The following is a 15,704-nucleotide window of genomic DNA, read 5'->3' as shown; positions in this document are numbered from 1 at the left end:
AGGTTCACACTGCTTACCTTATATGAGCCCTCAAACCGCATTTTTCCTTTCATACTAAAAGGGAAGGGTTAATCTAGCTTCCTAATGACCACACCCTCTTAAGGTCAAAGTATCTCTTCCTCTTGTTACCTTGGCCACTGAGCATGCTCAGTTTCTTCCAGAGTAAGTTTCATAAAAAATGAAAAAAATTCTCAAGTTTGATTATTTGTATTTTCAGAATCCAACAGAAATACAAATATTTGTTTGAACAATGTTATGCTTTTTTGCACAAGTTAGGGGGGAAAGAAAAAAAACCACCATTTGTGGCAGGCTTGCAGAATGGGAGCCAGCAGGAAATGACATAACAAAGGGAGGAAAAGGGAGCTCCCCTCCTTTTGCTCCCAGGCCCCCTTTTTGACCCCGGGCCCAGGTAAGATGTACCCCCTGCACCCCCATCTCATGGGCCCTGCCCAGGGCAGCAAACAAAAGCACTAAAAACACTCTAAAGTATCATAAAAACAGACTTTAAAATATATTAAAACAAAACATCCTCAAAAACATTTTTTAAAAAAAGTTTTAACAACATTTTTAAAAAGCTTTAAAAAACATATTAAAAAGCAAGTCCAACACAGATGCAGACTGGGATAAGGTCTCTACTTAAAAGGGTTGTTGAAAGAGGAAGGTCTTCAGTAGGCGCCAAAAAGATAACAGAGATGGCTCCTGTCTAATATTTAAGGGGAGATAATTCCAAAGGGTAGGTGCCATTACACTAAAGGTCTGCTTCCTATGTTGTGCAGAACAGACCTCCTGATGAGATGGTATCTGCAGGAGGCTTTCACCTGCAGAGCACAGTGATCGACTAGGTGTATAAGGGGTAAGACGGAGGGGTACAGATCCTTAGGGGACCCTACTTTTTACATCTCTCCATTGTGAAAACTGTTCTTTAAACAGTTACTGAACCATAAGAGGACCTCTCCTTTTTATTCCATTCAAGTCTTTGATGAAGGACTTTACCAAACGCTTTTTGAAGTACACAATGTGTACTGGATCACACCCTATCCTTGTGTGTACTGACACCTGCAAAGAACTCTAAAACGTTAGTTCAGCAGGACTCACCTTACAGAAGCCATACTGGTGCTGTTTCAGCAAGATTTGTTCTTCTACGTGCTTGGTAATTCTACTTTATTAATGCATTCCACCAATTTTCCTGAAACAGACACTAAGCTAACTGGTGTATAATTTCCCAGATCCATTTTTAAAAATTGGTATTACAATGGCCACTTTCCAGTCTTTAGGTATGGAGGCTGTTCTTATGGACATGTTACATATTTTTGTTAGAAGAGAAACAACTCAAATGTGAAATTGCTGAAGAACTCTCGGGTAGATACCATCTGGACTCTGATTTGTTAGTTTTTAATTTGTCAATAAGACCTAGAACTTCATCTTTTGACACCACTATTTGCTTCAGTTTCTCAGACTCCATCCCTGAGAAAGTTAGTTCAGGCACAAGGATCTGTCCTAGTTCTTCCACAGTGAAGGCAGATGAAAAAAATTCATTCAGTTTCTCTGCAATCTCCTTATCCTCCTTTAGCACACCTTTGATTCCCTTGTCATCCAAAATTCCAACTGCCTCCCTAGCTGATTTCCTGCTTCTAAGTTTTATTTAAAAAATACTGTTGGTCTTAATATTTTAATGATGTGTTGGCTACTCCTCCTCCTCCTTTTGCCAAAGTTTGGTGTCCTTTTCATTCTCCTTTTTTGGACAAGACTTCCATTTCCTGAAGGAACTCTTCTTGCTCCAATAGCTTTCCTGACTCTACTTGTTAACTATGCTGGCATACTGTTGGCCTTGGTGGTACATTTCCTGATCTGTGTATATATTCTAGCCAGGTGTCTGTTTATTGTGGTTTTGAATAACCTCCCAGATCTGATCCTCTTGAATTTCCCTACCTGGCCCTGTGTGCGGAATGGGTATTATTTCACAGAAAACTGCCTTGCGGATACTGACTTTTAACCTCCTACCCAACAACCTCAATTTTGCATGACTACATTATTTATTTATTTAATAAATATATTTATATACCACTATAAAAAAAATCAAAGCAGTTTACAATGAGCACAACTAAACAGACAATAAAACCATGTAAAAATTTGAAATCAGAAATCATTAACTATTGCAGAAAGATATTTTGTCAATGCCTGCTTAAGCTTGATGGCATAGAAAAGTTTTTAGCAGGTGTTTAAAAGTCAAAACAGAAGGGCATGCCATTGGTGCCACTATGCACCAGAATCACTGGCTCCTCCCCAGCACTCTCTGTCAGGCTATCTAGATGACATGTGAATCGCCCATTATCAAGTGCTCCCCCAGAGGAGTATATTTTCTGCAAAAGGATAGCTGTTCAGCCCTCAAGGAATGTGTCTCTCCTAAGGGATCATTTTCCTCTTCCTCAGTGTGCCACTCTCTTCAGAATCCTCACTCTCTGCAACAGTGGAGAAGCTGTCTTCCTCAGAGTATGCACCTTCCTGAAGCCTTCATCCACTAAGTGCTCTTACTCTCTGTTTCTCCAGGTCAGCTACCTCGGCCTCATCAGAGGAACAAACTTGTTCCTTTAGGGCCAGGAGTTCATTGCACCACCAAGCACACACACCAGCAGGTATATGTGACATTCTGTACAAATAATTGGATAGCCCCCCTCCCTTTGCTGGCTTTCTATGAGTGGTTAACAAGTCTGGGAATTGTAGCTCTGAGAGGGGAATAGGAATCTCCTCAGCATGCATAACAAACTACAGTTTCCAGGATTCTTTGGCGGAAGCCATGACTGTTTAAAGTGACATGATGCTGTTTAAATATATAGTGCAGATGTGGCCTATCTTGAGATTGGAGATGTGAAGGCTCAGGGGGAAAAATGGAAAAATTCAGGAAAAAAGCCCCCCTTCCCATTTTTTCCTAAAAAACTAAAAAAAGAACTAGGGAAATTGGAAAAAATAATTTCATTCACCCCCTCTCATTTTTTTCTGGGCCTTCACATCTCTACTTGAGATGCCAGGCCAGAACTGGTTGATAAACCAAAAGAGGAGGTCCCTCAATGAAACATACAAAAAGACGAAGTCATGAACCAAGGAAAAACAAAACTACTGCACATCTAGACCAGAACCAGTTACATATTGCAACTGGCGTGGTGTAGTGGTTAGAGTGTTGGACTACAACCTGGGAGTCCAGGGTTTGAATCCCCACACAGCCATGAAGCTCACTGGGTGACCTTGGGCTAGTCACTGCCTCTCAGCCTCAGAGGAAGGCAATGGTAAACCACCTCTGTATACCGCTTACCATGAAAACCCTGGTCACCGTAAGTCAGGATTGACTTGAAAGCAGTCCATTTCATTTCATTTTCATCCAGTGTAAGCAGGTCAGAGGACTGTGCTTCCCAGGACCTTACCATCTGTGCTACCACTGCCCTGTTTTTACGATAAGCCTGGCAGACTCAGTTCTGTGCTTTGAAGTTGCCTCCTAAGCTGCAGCACCAGCCTGTCTGAGCACTGTGTCAGCTGAGTCCAGGGGTCCATCCCCATCAACCACGCCATATAAAGCCTGGCTCCTCTGCCTGAGCAAGGGATGTGACTAAGCTTCCTTTCCCACCCTAGAGATTGGGATTCATTGGACCAGGGGTCCTATATGAAATTGAAGACACAGGCTTGCAGCAAAGTTAGCCCTTTATTGGTTACGTGTGCATGGTTAGTCTCCCATGTTGTTGGTGGAGAGCTGCAACATGGCACTTGCCTGGGTTTTTATACGTTCCAGGACATTAATGAATCACATCAGTATTACATAGGCATTACATAGACATTGCATAGGCATTGCATAGACATTGCATTGGCATTGCATTATGTTCTAGTCAATTTGGCAGTGTTCAGCACTTCACATACCAGTACATTTTTGCTATAAGCTAAGCATTTCAGTTAATGCAATCCTTCCTATGTCTTTGGAGAGTACAAGGATGTTCAGTGTCTGTCTGGTGTTATCTTATAGAGTACAAGCTCTACCATATCAGCACGGACAAGGAAGACAGCTCTGAAAAGAAAAAGGTTCTGGCTGGCTACTAAACTATTAAAACATTATAAACCTTTATAGCTTTATAAAAGAATATATTTTGCTTATTGTTTGTATATAAAATAAATCCCCATCAGCTACTAACCCCCGTCTGGCTGTGAAGATGGGTGAGCAGGCAGATTATGTGTATAATAAGACCAAAAATATATATGAATGTTGAAAATCCTGATCAAAGGAGTGGAGGAAGAAGGAAGAGATGGTAGCCTGAATGGAAAGCCTAATAATAGGGAAAAACAATAACAGGGGAACAACCATAATAATTATAATATTTAGGCCCTCCCAAGGCAACTGTCAGTATGTTAAAACATACTTTAAAGCCACATTACAAACCATAAAATAGTAAGTGCCTAATCTAAAGCACACCATCTCACCTAAAATGATTATCACAGCAGCAAGTAAAAATACTATCAGCCAAACTAAAACAGCTAAAATATAGAGAAAGACAGTGGAGATAGAAAATTAATCGTAAAAGTGCAGATAAATAGCTGGGCTGGAGGGATACAGCTGGGCAAGGTAAGATGAGTGTTTAGTGCTTAAAAACCTGAGAGCAATTTGGGGAAGAAAGTGCTATTATGTATTAACTGCACAATCTACTAGTAATACACAGTGGAACGAAGCCAGAACCCCTCAGATGGTTTGGGAAAACACTCTGGGCTAAATTGGACAGGACATTAATTGTGTGATTGCAATGAAGTTTGACACTTAGTTAAGAGCAGCACAAACACTTTAGCCTAGAGGGAATTTTGGAAAAGAGGCTAAGAATGAAGTATTAGAATGTATAAAAGCGACATTCATAGCTCCAAATCTTACCTTAATTAAACAGGCCAGTTTTTTTTTAAATGTACTTTTCTCTATGCTTCTGCAGTGCAAACTTAGAATAAACTTGTTAGATGTCAAAGCTGATCTCCTATTGCAGGGGTGAGCATCCTGAGGCCAACTCCCATCATCACTGGCCATGCTGGATCTCAGGGGCTCTTGGGAGTTGGAGTCTAGCAACATTGGGAGGATTAGAGGTTTGCAACCCTTGACCTACTGGAAGCCTTGTTGAAAGAGGAAGGTCTTCAATAGGTGCCGAAAAGATAACAGAGATGGCGCCTGTCTAATATTTAAGGGGAGGGAATTCCACAGGGTAGGTGCCGCCACACTAAAGATCTGTCTCCTATGTTGTATGGAACAGACCTCCTGATTGGAGACCCTCACCTGATTGGAGCCAATCAGAGTGAAAGGGGGTGAGCCAAACCCTGAGAAGACTCTTCTCAGTAGCTAACATTTTCTTTTGTGCTTATTGATTCCTAGGCATTATCAAGGATCTCATTCTCAAACCCATAGCAAACATTGGGGAGGGGGCATGGCTGTGATTCACATGCAGGGACCCTGCACATCTGAATTTGCCACTACACTACTGCTTACAACCAGTCCAGGAGATGGCTCTGCCTGTCAGCTTCCTCCTTAGTCTCATTGCTGGCCCTTGCAGAATGCAGCAGGGAGGAGGATGGGGACAAAACATGAGTTGGTCAGCTCCACATATCATTGGCTCTATGCCTGCCCTTGGCTCTGGCTCCAGCCCACCACTGGGGTAATCCTAATTGGTACCTCTGAGGATCAAGGAGGATAGAGTGGATTGGCTGGATTTCTGGGGCTTGTTCATATAGGAGCTAGAAGATGTAGTAAAGATACAGGTTTTGCCATTGTGATAGATTTGCAAGGTTCACACTTCCTACCTTCAAATCTGCTGTTTTCTGTTCACAGCGTTCTTCTGGGAAGGATGGGTGTTGCTGTTTTGTGCCCCTGCCCCCAAATTTACATGTTCGCTCCCTCCGGCATATTGCTATTACTAATGGAGAAGGGGAAGGGTTTTTTTTGTCAGTGTTTCTTGTCAATTGCCTGCTTCTCCCAGCTTAAGCCCTGACTGTGGGGGTGCAATTGACACAATACTGATTAGAGTGGGAGTGAAGGAAGGCTGTAGCAAACTCCGATGTAGGAGGGGGAGGCGGAAGTGGCTGGTTAAGCTGCCGGAAACAAAATGAAATTCATGGAGAGTTTAGTGGGCAGAGAAAGGGGAGTATCTGAAAGTGAGGATCCACCTGCCCAGCAAAAAACGTCGAAGCAAAGCACCTACATGGAATAACACTGCGAAGCAGAGACAGTTTTTCCTTCACTTTTCTCACTATCCCAAGATTGGTTTAATGAAGATTTAAAGGGAAAAACTGCATCCTAACTTCTCTTTGCTTGCAATGTCATGTGAACCATGCAAATTAAATGGGGATGCAAGTAGCATCAATCTCACAGTAAGTTGCTGTGTGAATGGGCCCCTGCACAGCAGCTCTCCACAATGCAAGTTCTTGTTGCAAGATCCAAGTTGTAAATATGATGATTTGGAACTAGAATATGGATTTCTTATTCCTTCATGAGAATGTCACTCAGTAATTCCTTGTTTTTCTGAACAATGCACCAATATTTGCAGGCTCCTTGCCTCAGTTCTTTGCTGGTCTATATCTCTTTATGTCTGTTTCTATAAAGCTGGAAGCCCAATGTGAGGATTCAGCCCTTCCCAGGCATTGAACCTGACACTGCTGCAGATGAGGAGCCAAGGAAGCAGGACCCTCCAGCAGATCTGCACATTGCCAATGACTATGAGGAGCTATCAGATCTAGATGTCTCAGCTCAACAACTGAGCTCAGCTCAACAACATCTCCCCCATGGCCACAAGAGCAAAGGAGAAGGCAAGACAGGCGGGAACATCAGAGCCACCATCAAACTGCCTGGCTAGCTTCATGTGAGGCTACTCTGAAGGAGGGGGAATCACATGGAAATACCTGCTTGGATCAGGGCCTGATTGACAGCCAGGAAGGGATGGAGCCTCCAGCTCCTTTATCAGCTCCCAGTCAAAGCCACTTCATTGCTGAAGCAGCAACGATCATCCCAGGTTTAAGTTTCCTGACCTGGGGACAATGGATACACAGGAGCCTTGAAGCTTTGATCTTAGATAAAGCTTAGCCACCCACCTGCATGCATCTATACAGATTCCAGCTAAAAGAACAGCCAATTTATTTTCCTTATATATATTTTTGAAACCCCACAATCTATTTCAGTTGGGAAAACTGAGAGCTGCAATGATGAGGCTTTAATTAAGACTTCTTTCCAGCAAGACTAAAGCTGTTGATTTCCAAAGCTGCGGTGAAAGGATGCTCCCTGTTAACATCTCTCTTTCTGCCAGCACTGAGACAGATAATAATGAGGACACCTGGAAAGAATTTTCACATGCACACACACACAGAGGAGGATTGAAGCAACTGTTTAAACAACAGAAAGCACAGCTTGGTCTTGCAAGTGCAGTCAACATCAAGACTGCCTTGCACCCCAGAGGCAATAGTATAGTGGCAAGTTCAGAAGTACAGGATCTCTTCATGTTAGTCACAGCCACGCCCCCTCTCCTTTTTTTTTTTTGCTGGGTTGAGAATTAGATCCTTCTTAATGCCTTTTCCCACAACAACAGATATCCCTAGGAGCCAATAAGTATGAAAGGGGAGAGTTTTAGCTGCTGAGAAGAGTCTTCTCAGTGGCTGACTCACTTCCTTTCACTTTGGTTGGCTCCAATCAGCAGGAAAGGACAAGGATACATGTTAGAAGACACTTCTCAGTGGCTAACACACTCTTCTTTCATGCTGATTTTCTCATAAGAAGCTGAAGACTTAGGGACCCTGCTGGGACTCTGCTCCCAAAAAGATAAAGGGTCTGAGACCCCCCGAGAATCTGGACAACTACACCTCTGTTCAGAGGACTTGAACCCAGAAGCTCTTCATAGCTGCAAGCACATTGCTTTTCTATCACCTTTAATCCCAAGGGACTAACTTTATCTTTACAACAATCCTATGCAGTTGGGTTAGGGCCCAAGAAAATGACTTCCTAAAGTCACACATTTACAGTACAATTCTATGCATGCCTACTGGCAGTAGTCAGTTGGATGAAGGCCAATAAACTAAGACTGAATGCTGACAAGATGAAGGTACTGTGAGTGGGTGGATCACAGAGATGAGAATTGGGAATACAACCTGTTCTGGATTAGAGCTGCACACATCCTGAGTGTGTAATCGTGATCCAGCTCTGTCACTGGAGTCCATGGTGGCCTCAGTGGCTTGAAGTTCCCTTCACAGTTGTGGCTGTTGTGCACTCTATAGCTGTTTCTGGTCAGAGGTAGCCTAGCCACAGTGACCCCATGCTCTGCTAACCTCTCATTAGTAACATATTGTAATGTGCTTTATGTGAAATTGTCCTTGAAAAAGATGCAGAAATTGGTACAAATGCAACTGCAAAGGATCACATAGCATTGGACCTGAAAGATCTATACTGCTTGCTGATCTGTTTCCAGGTCAAATTCAATGTGCCAGTATTGATTTACAAAGCCCTAAGCAATGTGGGGTCCATGTATCTGATGGAACGCTTCTCTGTGTATCAGCCTGTTTATGTTCTCAGTGTCTCCTTGTTTCACTGCCAGTCATCCCCTGTGGTGGGAACAGAGACAGTGTCTTCTCTGTGGTGGCACCTTGACTTTTTGGAATACCTTTTCTAAATAGGCAAACCTGGCATCAACTTTATTGATATTCCTGGGCATTTATTTATGTTTAATCACTGCTGTGATGAGTGTGTAATGGTTATGACTTGATTGACTGCTGTTATCTATTCCTATCATTGATTGTTTTATTGGTTTTATTAGATGTTTAATTTCTTTTATTCTGTTTTATTGTTGGTTGTTTTAATATTGTTGTTACTTGCCCTGGGATTTCTATGAAAGGAAGGCTATAAAATATAACTGCTTGGAAGTAAGCCTCATTGGTTATCACAAGAAGCAGTATAAAATTTATTTATTTAGTTATTATTAATTATATTAATATGGTAAATGCATTAATCATATATTTATTTCTCATAGACTGCTTAGTATCAAATATCTCAAAGTGGTTTACAGTATAAAAAAAATATCAAACTTTCAACATACATTTTAAAACAAAATATATGCACAAATATCCATAATATCAAATAACTAACAGTAAGATCCAGAATTAAAAGTTGGAAAATGCTCCGACAAACAGACAAATTTTCAGGTGGCATCACAACCTCTCCCAACCTTTGGGTCCCCAGATGTTGCTGGACTCCAATTCCCATCATTCCTGACCATTGGCCGTGTTGGCTGGGGTTGATGGGAGTTGTAGTCCAACAGCATCTGGGGACTTAAAGGTTGGGAAAGGCTTATCTAAAGCTTCTTACAGTTAGTGCTTCCTGGATATTGGGGAGGGGAGAGTTCCAAGGGATAGATACTACCACTTTTGAGTGCAATGGGATTTACACCCAGGTAAGTACATATAGCAGCTTATATGCAGCCTTGGTTTCATAGCTGAATAGGGATAGGAACCCACGTCTCTTTGTCCTTCTGTAATACTCTTAACTCTCTCTTCCAGACCTATATCACTTAGGGATGGGGGAGAAATTCAGTTCAGTCCGCATTTGAAGCTGAATCTATCAAATTTGCACTTTCTGAAACATGAGAACTGAAAGACAGCCATCCTTCAAAATTCACTCTTACCCAAATTTTGTGATGCAGTTCTTCAACCAAAGAATGTTTATAAAAATGCATATATTAGGGGACAGTGTGCATTGAAATGAAAATGTTTGTGAAAACAACATACAAATGTGCATTATATTAGGAGAAATTACTTGCAAAAATATGTGCATTAGTCAAAACCGCATACAAAAATGTGTGTGTTAGGAAAAATTCATACTAAAATGCTAAAGGATTTTCATGAGGATTAAAAAAAAACCACAGATTGCTGCAGAAATGTAGAGAACTGAATCTGAGATTGGGAAAAAATCAAAACTGAGAGAACCAAAACTGACTGATCCTTCCATCTCTAGACCCATTACAATGAATGCAGCCCAGAAACCATGAACAGACCATAGGTTTGGCAGCGAATTCCATACATTAATTAGGTTACATGTGGAGGAATACTTTCAGTGTCCAATCTGAATCTACAGCCAGTCATCTTTATTGGATGATCATGAATTCTGTTCTTAGAAGAGTAGAATAGTGTATACCAGAGTAACTCTAATAAAGGGTGTCATGGACCAGTCCACGCTCTGCCACTTCACAGGTTATCAGACATCCTGTGTGACTGCTGTTCACATGGTCACTTAAGTTATGAGATGGGCATGCATGAGTGCATACATCAGAAAGCACGGGCAACTTCAAAGCTAGACCATAAATTTATTGAAACTTTTTTTTCTTATTAATTCTATGCTGAATGTTGAATACGAACCATCATTGGAAGTCGCACAATATGCTGCTGAGATCAAGTACCAAATGTTTCTTTTACATAGTTTTTTTGTCACACAAGGCTTGGTAAATCTACCTGTTTTCCTTTCCAGCTTTTTTCACTTCCTTAAGTACTGTATCACAATAAAAATGTGAGCCTGCTGGCAAGGATGTGTTGAGCTCACCGTTGTACAGTGTCTCTTTTATAATGGACACTACAGAATTGTCAAATTATAATGATGACATGAAGCCTCTCAAGCCAGTGCCTATTCTACAAATCCCAGAAATAACAACATTTGCTGTAATACTAGCTAGAAGAGCCAGTGTGGTGTAGGGGTTAGAGTGTTGGACTAGAACCTGGGAGACTGGGGTTCAAATCCCCATTCAGCCATGAAGCACACTGGGTAACCTTGGGCCAGTCACTGCCTGTCAGCCTAACCTACCCCACAGGGTTGTTGTGGGGATTAAATTGGGAAGGGAAGAACCATATACACCACTTTGAGCTCCTCGCAGAAAAAAGTGGGATATAAATGCAATAGTAAATAAATAAAAATAAGAGAGAAATTCAACTCAGTTTTCACTTAAAGCCAAATCTATCAAATTCACACTTTCCAAAACAATATGAGAAGGGATGCATAGCCATCCTTTGAAATTTGCTCTTCTCTGAATTTTGTGATACAGTTCTCCAACCAAACAGTGACTGCAAATATGCATATATTAGTGGAAAGTGTGCATAAAAAAGAATATATTAGTTTAAATAACATACAAAAATACATTATATTGGGAGAAACTACTTGCAAAAATGTGAACATTCATAAAAACAGCATCCTAAAATGTGTGTGTTAGGAGACATTCACACTAAAATGATGAAGAATCTTCATGAGGACTTGAAAAAAAACCCTCAAATTGCTGCAGGAATGTGGAGAACTGAAATTAAGCTTGGAAAAATGAGAAGCTGAGAAAACCAGATCTAATGGATTCTTTCCTCTCTAGCTAGAAGCAGAACCACTATGTTCTGAAGCAATAATCCTGATTACCAAACCATGGAACAAAACTTAGGGGATGTCTATCACCATCTTGTAGGCTCCCCTCAGGCATCTTAGAACCACAGACTGAGCTGAAAGAGAATTGAAGTTTCTTCCTTTTGGATTTGATTTCTCAGATTGCTTTGGCACCAACATGTGCAAGGCTAGATAAAGGTTTTACACATTATGTATACTCGGTAAGGAACTACAGATAATGTGGAAGACACCTGAAGCTGTATTGTTCAATATATGCTTCCCATCATAAAGGTTAAGAGCAGACACAGGACAAAAGACAAACTGGCCATCCTGACTAACATGGGTCTCCTGGGTAGTATTAGGATGCATGACGGCAGACTGTGTTGGCTTTTTAAAATACACATGATAATAGAGGGTTACAGAGAATGTTTTACTGTGGGTCATTGCAATAGTAATACAGGTCTCTGTGCATGCTCCTTAGCCTGTGCTATCCTCAGCAGACCATCAGAGAATATACCTGGATCCTCCATCACTATTTACCTTGATGTTGTTGGACTCTAGCTCCCATCAGCTTTAGCCAGCATGGCCAATGGTCAGGGATGATGGGAGGTAGAGGCCAGCAGCACCTGGAGGACAATGGGTTCACCACCATGTGGAATGGGGGGAGGGGGATTAAGATCTATACCCCCATGAAAACGTGAGGGTTCTGGAGATTCAGATCATGAAATATAGGAATATTGAGCTACGGAATTCTTTCCTCGTCCTCTGGATAAGTAGATATAAAGTCCACAGGCCAGAACTGGACCATTTTGCCGACTGAGACAAAGAACAAGATGTCCCACCCTCACCGTTTCAACAGTCAGAAGCCAACTGGCCTGCGGTTAAATGGGAGAGTAATGTCCTTCTAGGCACACAATAGGATAGCATCCTCCACCAGAATGGGTGGCAGCAGGCTCTCTTAGGGGTCCCCTGACAGGCTATGTGGATCACCAATACCTTAGTGCCACCCCTCCAGCATCTGTTGCCTGAGGCAGCTGTCTCATTATGCATCATGGTAGAGCTGTCCCTGCTGCAGTGCTGCACACCGTCAGGTTGCTTTGATCCCATTCAAGGCAAGGGGCAGCTGGGTGTGGGTGTGACACAGCTTAACTGTGTGGGATTGTAACCCAAACCATTTTTACTTTATTTTTAGCAACAGAGACTGGTGGCTTTGATGTCAGTGGGCCCATAAATTCGCTCTGGGAATAGGTATCAGAACCTTGGACAGCTCCTTGAAAAATCAGAGTAAAACCTACAGTGGATTCACTGCCCGCCCGTCATTGGAGCCACCAATTTGTCTCCACCATTTGTAACTGAAATGACACCTTTTCCACTCACCTTAAACAAAAAATTGAATGCAGTCTGTCTGTCTGTCTGTGTCTTTGGAAGTGTATGAGGAGAGGGTACAAACTGAATACATTATTCAGAAGCTGTTGTTCCAGGCTGTCTGAACTGCTTAGGGCTGAGGGTGGCAACCTGTGACCTGAAGCCTAATTTTGAATGCCTTTTGCAAGCAATCAGTTCAGATCCATGGTAAGAGTGATCTGTTCCTCTCTAAGCAGCCCATTAGATGCGGAGAGGGTAGAGGGAAGGGGTGGCAAGAAGAGAGAGAAAAGGAATGACCATGCCCACTGCTAGCTTTGGCCCTGCCCACCACCAGCATATAGTCCCCAACAGATTACCCTTAAGGTAAGGAGGCCCTCCACAGAAAAATGGTTGCCCACCTGTGGTTTAGACTGCCCATACCTAACTTGTATATCATTCCTGTTTGAACAGGAGTGAAAAGACAGAGGAGAATCTGGCCCAGATGTAGCTTCTGGCTACTGCATGCTCTGATGTTACCACACCATTCCATGACTGAAGCTACAGAAAGATACAGGGCTCACTGCATGTTCTAGTTCAGTCACTGGAACTTTTCATAGTAAAGTAAGGCTCCATCTGCACCTTACCACAATTCCCAGAGTGCTTTAACAATCAGTCCCTCTTCCCAGGGAACTCTGGAAACTGTAGCTCTTTGATGGGAATAGGGGTCTCCTAATAACTCCCAGGAGGCTTAGCAAACTACAGTTCCCAGAATTCTTGGGGATTCTTCTCTAAGGTGATATCATACTGCTTTAAATGTATAGTGCAGATGGGGTCTTATTTTCTCATTAGATCAGACCATGATCTATCTGATCCAGCATTCCAGCAGTGGCCAAACACCTCTTGGAAGCTCACAAGCAACACATGAACCTGACAGCTTCCCCATCTCCATTGCATGTCCTCAGCATTTTGCAATCAGAAGTTCAGCGCCCCTAAATATGGAGGTTCCATTCTATCCAAAATTAGCAGGAAAACCCTAGTGCAACTACAACCACAGGTTTCAAAAAAGCCACTGGAGAGGCATTTTTCCTACCTGCCTTCTAGAAGCCACAGCGCTATTGATACCCTTGTTGGTTGCTTTGCTCTTGTCCAGGGCAGCCAAATCATTCTTCCACATCTTTGAGTTTTCTTTTGGGTCTTTGGGGCCAGCTGAGATGGGATTTAAGAATAATATCCGGGCAATCAACCCATAGAGAACAGTTGCTAAGATCATTGGCATGACATAGAATATCCCAAAGTCCATCAAATAGATTGGAGAATAGTAGCTCCTGGGCACTTTGTACCCACAGGACACTACAGTAGCATCTTTGTAGACTACTTTGTTGAGATCTAACAAGAAAAACCAGAGCATGCAGTAGATGGACGTGAAAGCCCAGGCAAAAATAATGATCTTTTTGGCTCTTGAGAAAGTGCATAGAAACTGGGCTTTGATAGGGTGGCAAATAGCTATGTACCTCTCAATGGTGAAGGCAGTTATAGAGCAAGAAGAAGCATTGATGCCGAGATATTGGAGGTAAGTAATGCAGAGGCATCCAACGTAGCCATAGACCCAGGACCCATAGATGCTCTCTGTGATGTTGGGAAGCCCGGCAGCCACAAGCACCATGAGGTCTGCCACTGCAAGGCTCACCAGATAACAATTTGTAGGGGTCCTCATGTGCTTCGTCCTGAGTACCACCAGCACCACCATAAAGTTGCCCATGATGCCTAACCCGCAGATGAGGAGGACCAAAAAGATGGTGACCACTTGGTATTCAATGGTGGCCACCTCCTGCTTTGGCAAGAATCCTGTTCCGTTCTGTCCATTGCCTGTGGTATTCTCCATCTTCACTTGGCCGCTTCTGCCCATTAGCTGCTGCTCAGCACATTTTTCTCCTTGTCTCCCTAGGAAAAGTTGATCACAGTGAACTCAGGATAAGATGTAGATCCCTTGTATGGGTTTCATATCCCAGAGCTGCCAGTTCCTTTGCTCCCAAGTGTTTGTTGACCCCAACACACACCACACACAGAGAGTCATTCAACTACAATACAGGTATTTCTATCCTCAATCTGTTTCATTCCATCGGGTGTGTTTTTGTCTTTAAAAGCAATTATGCTAGGATGTGATCACCCAGACACTGCTAGCTATGGAAGAGGGACTTCTCCCTCCCTCCCTCCCTCCCTCCCTCCCTCTCTCTCTCTCTCACCCCCCCCCCCGTGTTTAAGACAGTACAATAGTCTGTTTCAAAAATCTGCTTGAATGGACACCACAACAGGGCAAAAAAGAAGTATGTGTCCACAGCAAGGGTGCTGAATTTCTTGGTTCTATCACTTTCAGCTCTTTTTTAAAGTCTTATTTGTTTGCAGCTTAAGACAGGATTGAATTGGAAAGAAAGGTTGGACTCAGCTCTCGCAGCTTAAGGCATTCTTCGTGGGAGGCAATCCCCAAGAGTCATGCTGAGGGATTCAAAGATAGGGATTGTATCAAACACTGCTTGTTGCTATCCCACTAGTAGGCACTACCATTGGCATACACTGATCAGCACTAGTCAGATGAAGGCGATTCTATCACTGTGGAAACATAGAAGGGTGAGTATATATAATATGATCCCCTATGCCACCCCCAACCTTGTATGAAATAAGATACATGAAACTCACCTTCAGCACTTTTGTAGGGGTTTTAGAGCTGTGCATATCCAACCCGAGTTGCTGGCATCAGCTCTGTTCCAACTTTGCACGGCCAGAGAAAGCCCAGATTGTCACACTTCACTCCACAAGCATGCTGCAGTTCACAGGGGCTGCCCGCTAAAGCGTCACAGCTCCAGCACCCTCTAAGCCCTCCGGGGAAGAGGCTGATCATCTCAAAGCTAGCAAATCACAAACTGCCTATTAATGAGCAAGAGAGGCACAAAGTGTTCATTGATTTACAGCT

General features: G+C 42.7%; 1 protein-coding gene across 1 annotated transcript in view; it reads right to left on the bottom strand.

Annotated features, from left to right (window-relative positions):
• The window catches only part of TRHR (thyrotropin releasing hormone receptor), a 38,623-nt gene extending 24,005 nt beyond the window's left edge, over positions 1 to 14,618 (bottom strand). Inside the window, exon 1 of the mRNA XM_061607466.1 lies at positions 13,827 to 14,618. Coding sequence (XP_061463450.1) covers positions 13,827 to 14,618 — 792 coding nt within the window. The remainder of the gene's footprint in view (positions 1 to 13,826) is intronic.
• Positions 14,619 to 15,704: the final 1,086 nt, after the last annotated feature.

The sequence above is a fragment of the Rhineura floridana genome, chromosome 1 (genome assembly GCF_030035675.1).
Source record: "Rhineura floridana isolate rRhiFlo1 chromosome 1, rRhiFlo1.hap2, whole genome shotgun sequence".
In the NCBI taxonomy this organism is placed as follows: domain Eukaryota; kingdom Metazoa; phylum Chordata; class Lepidosauria; order Squamata; family Rhineuridae; genus Rhineura; species Rhineura floridana.
The sequence above is the reverse complement of the archived record's forward strand: the minus strand, read 5'-3'. Positions and strand labels throughout refer to the sequence as shown.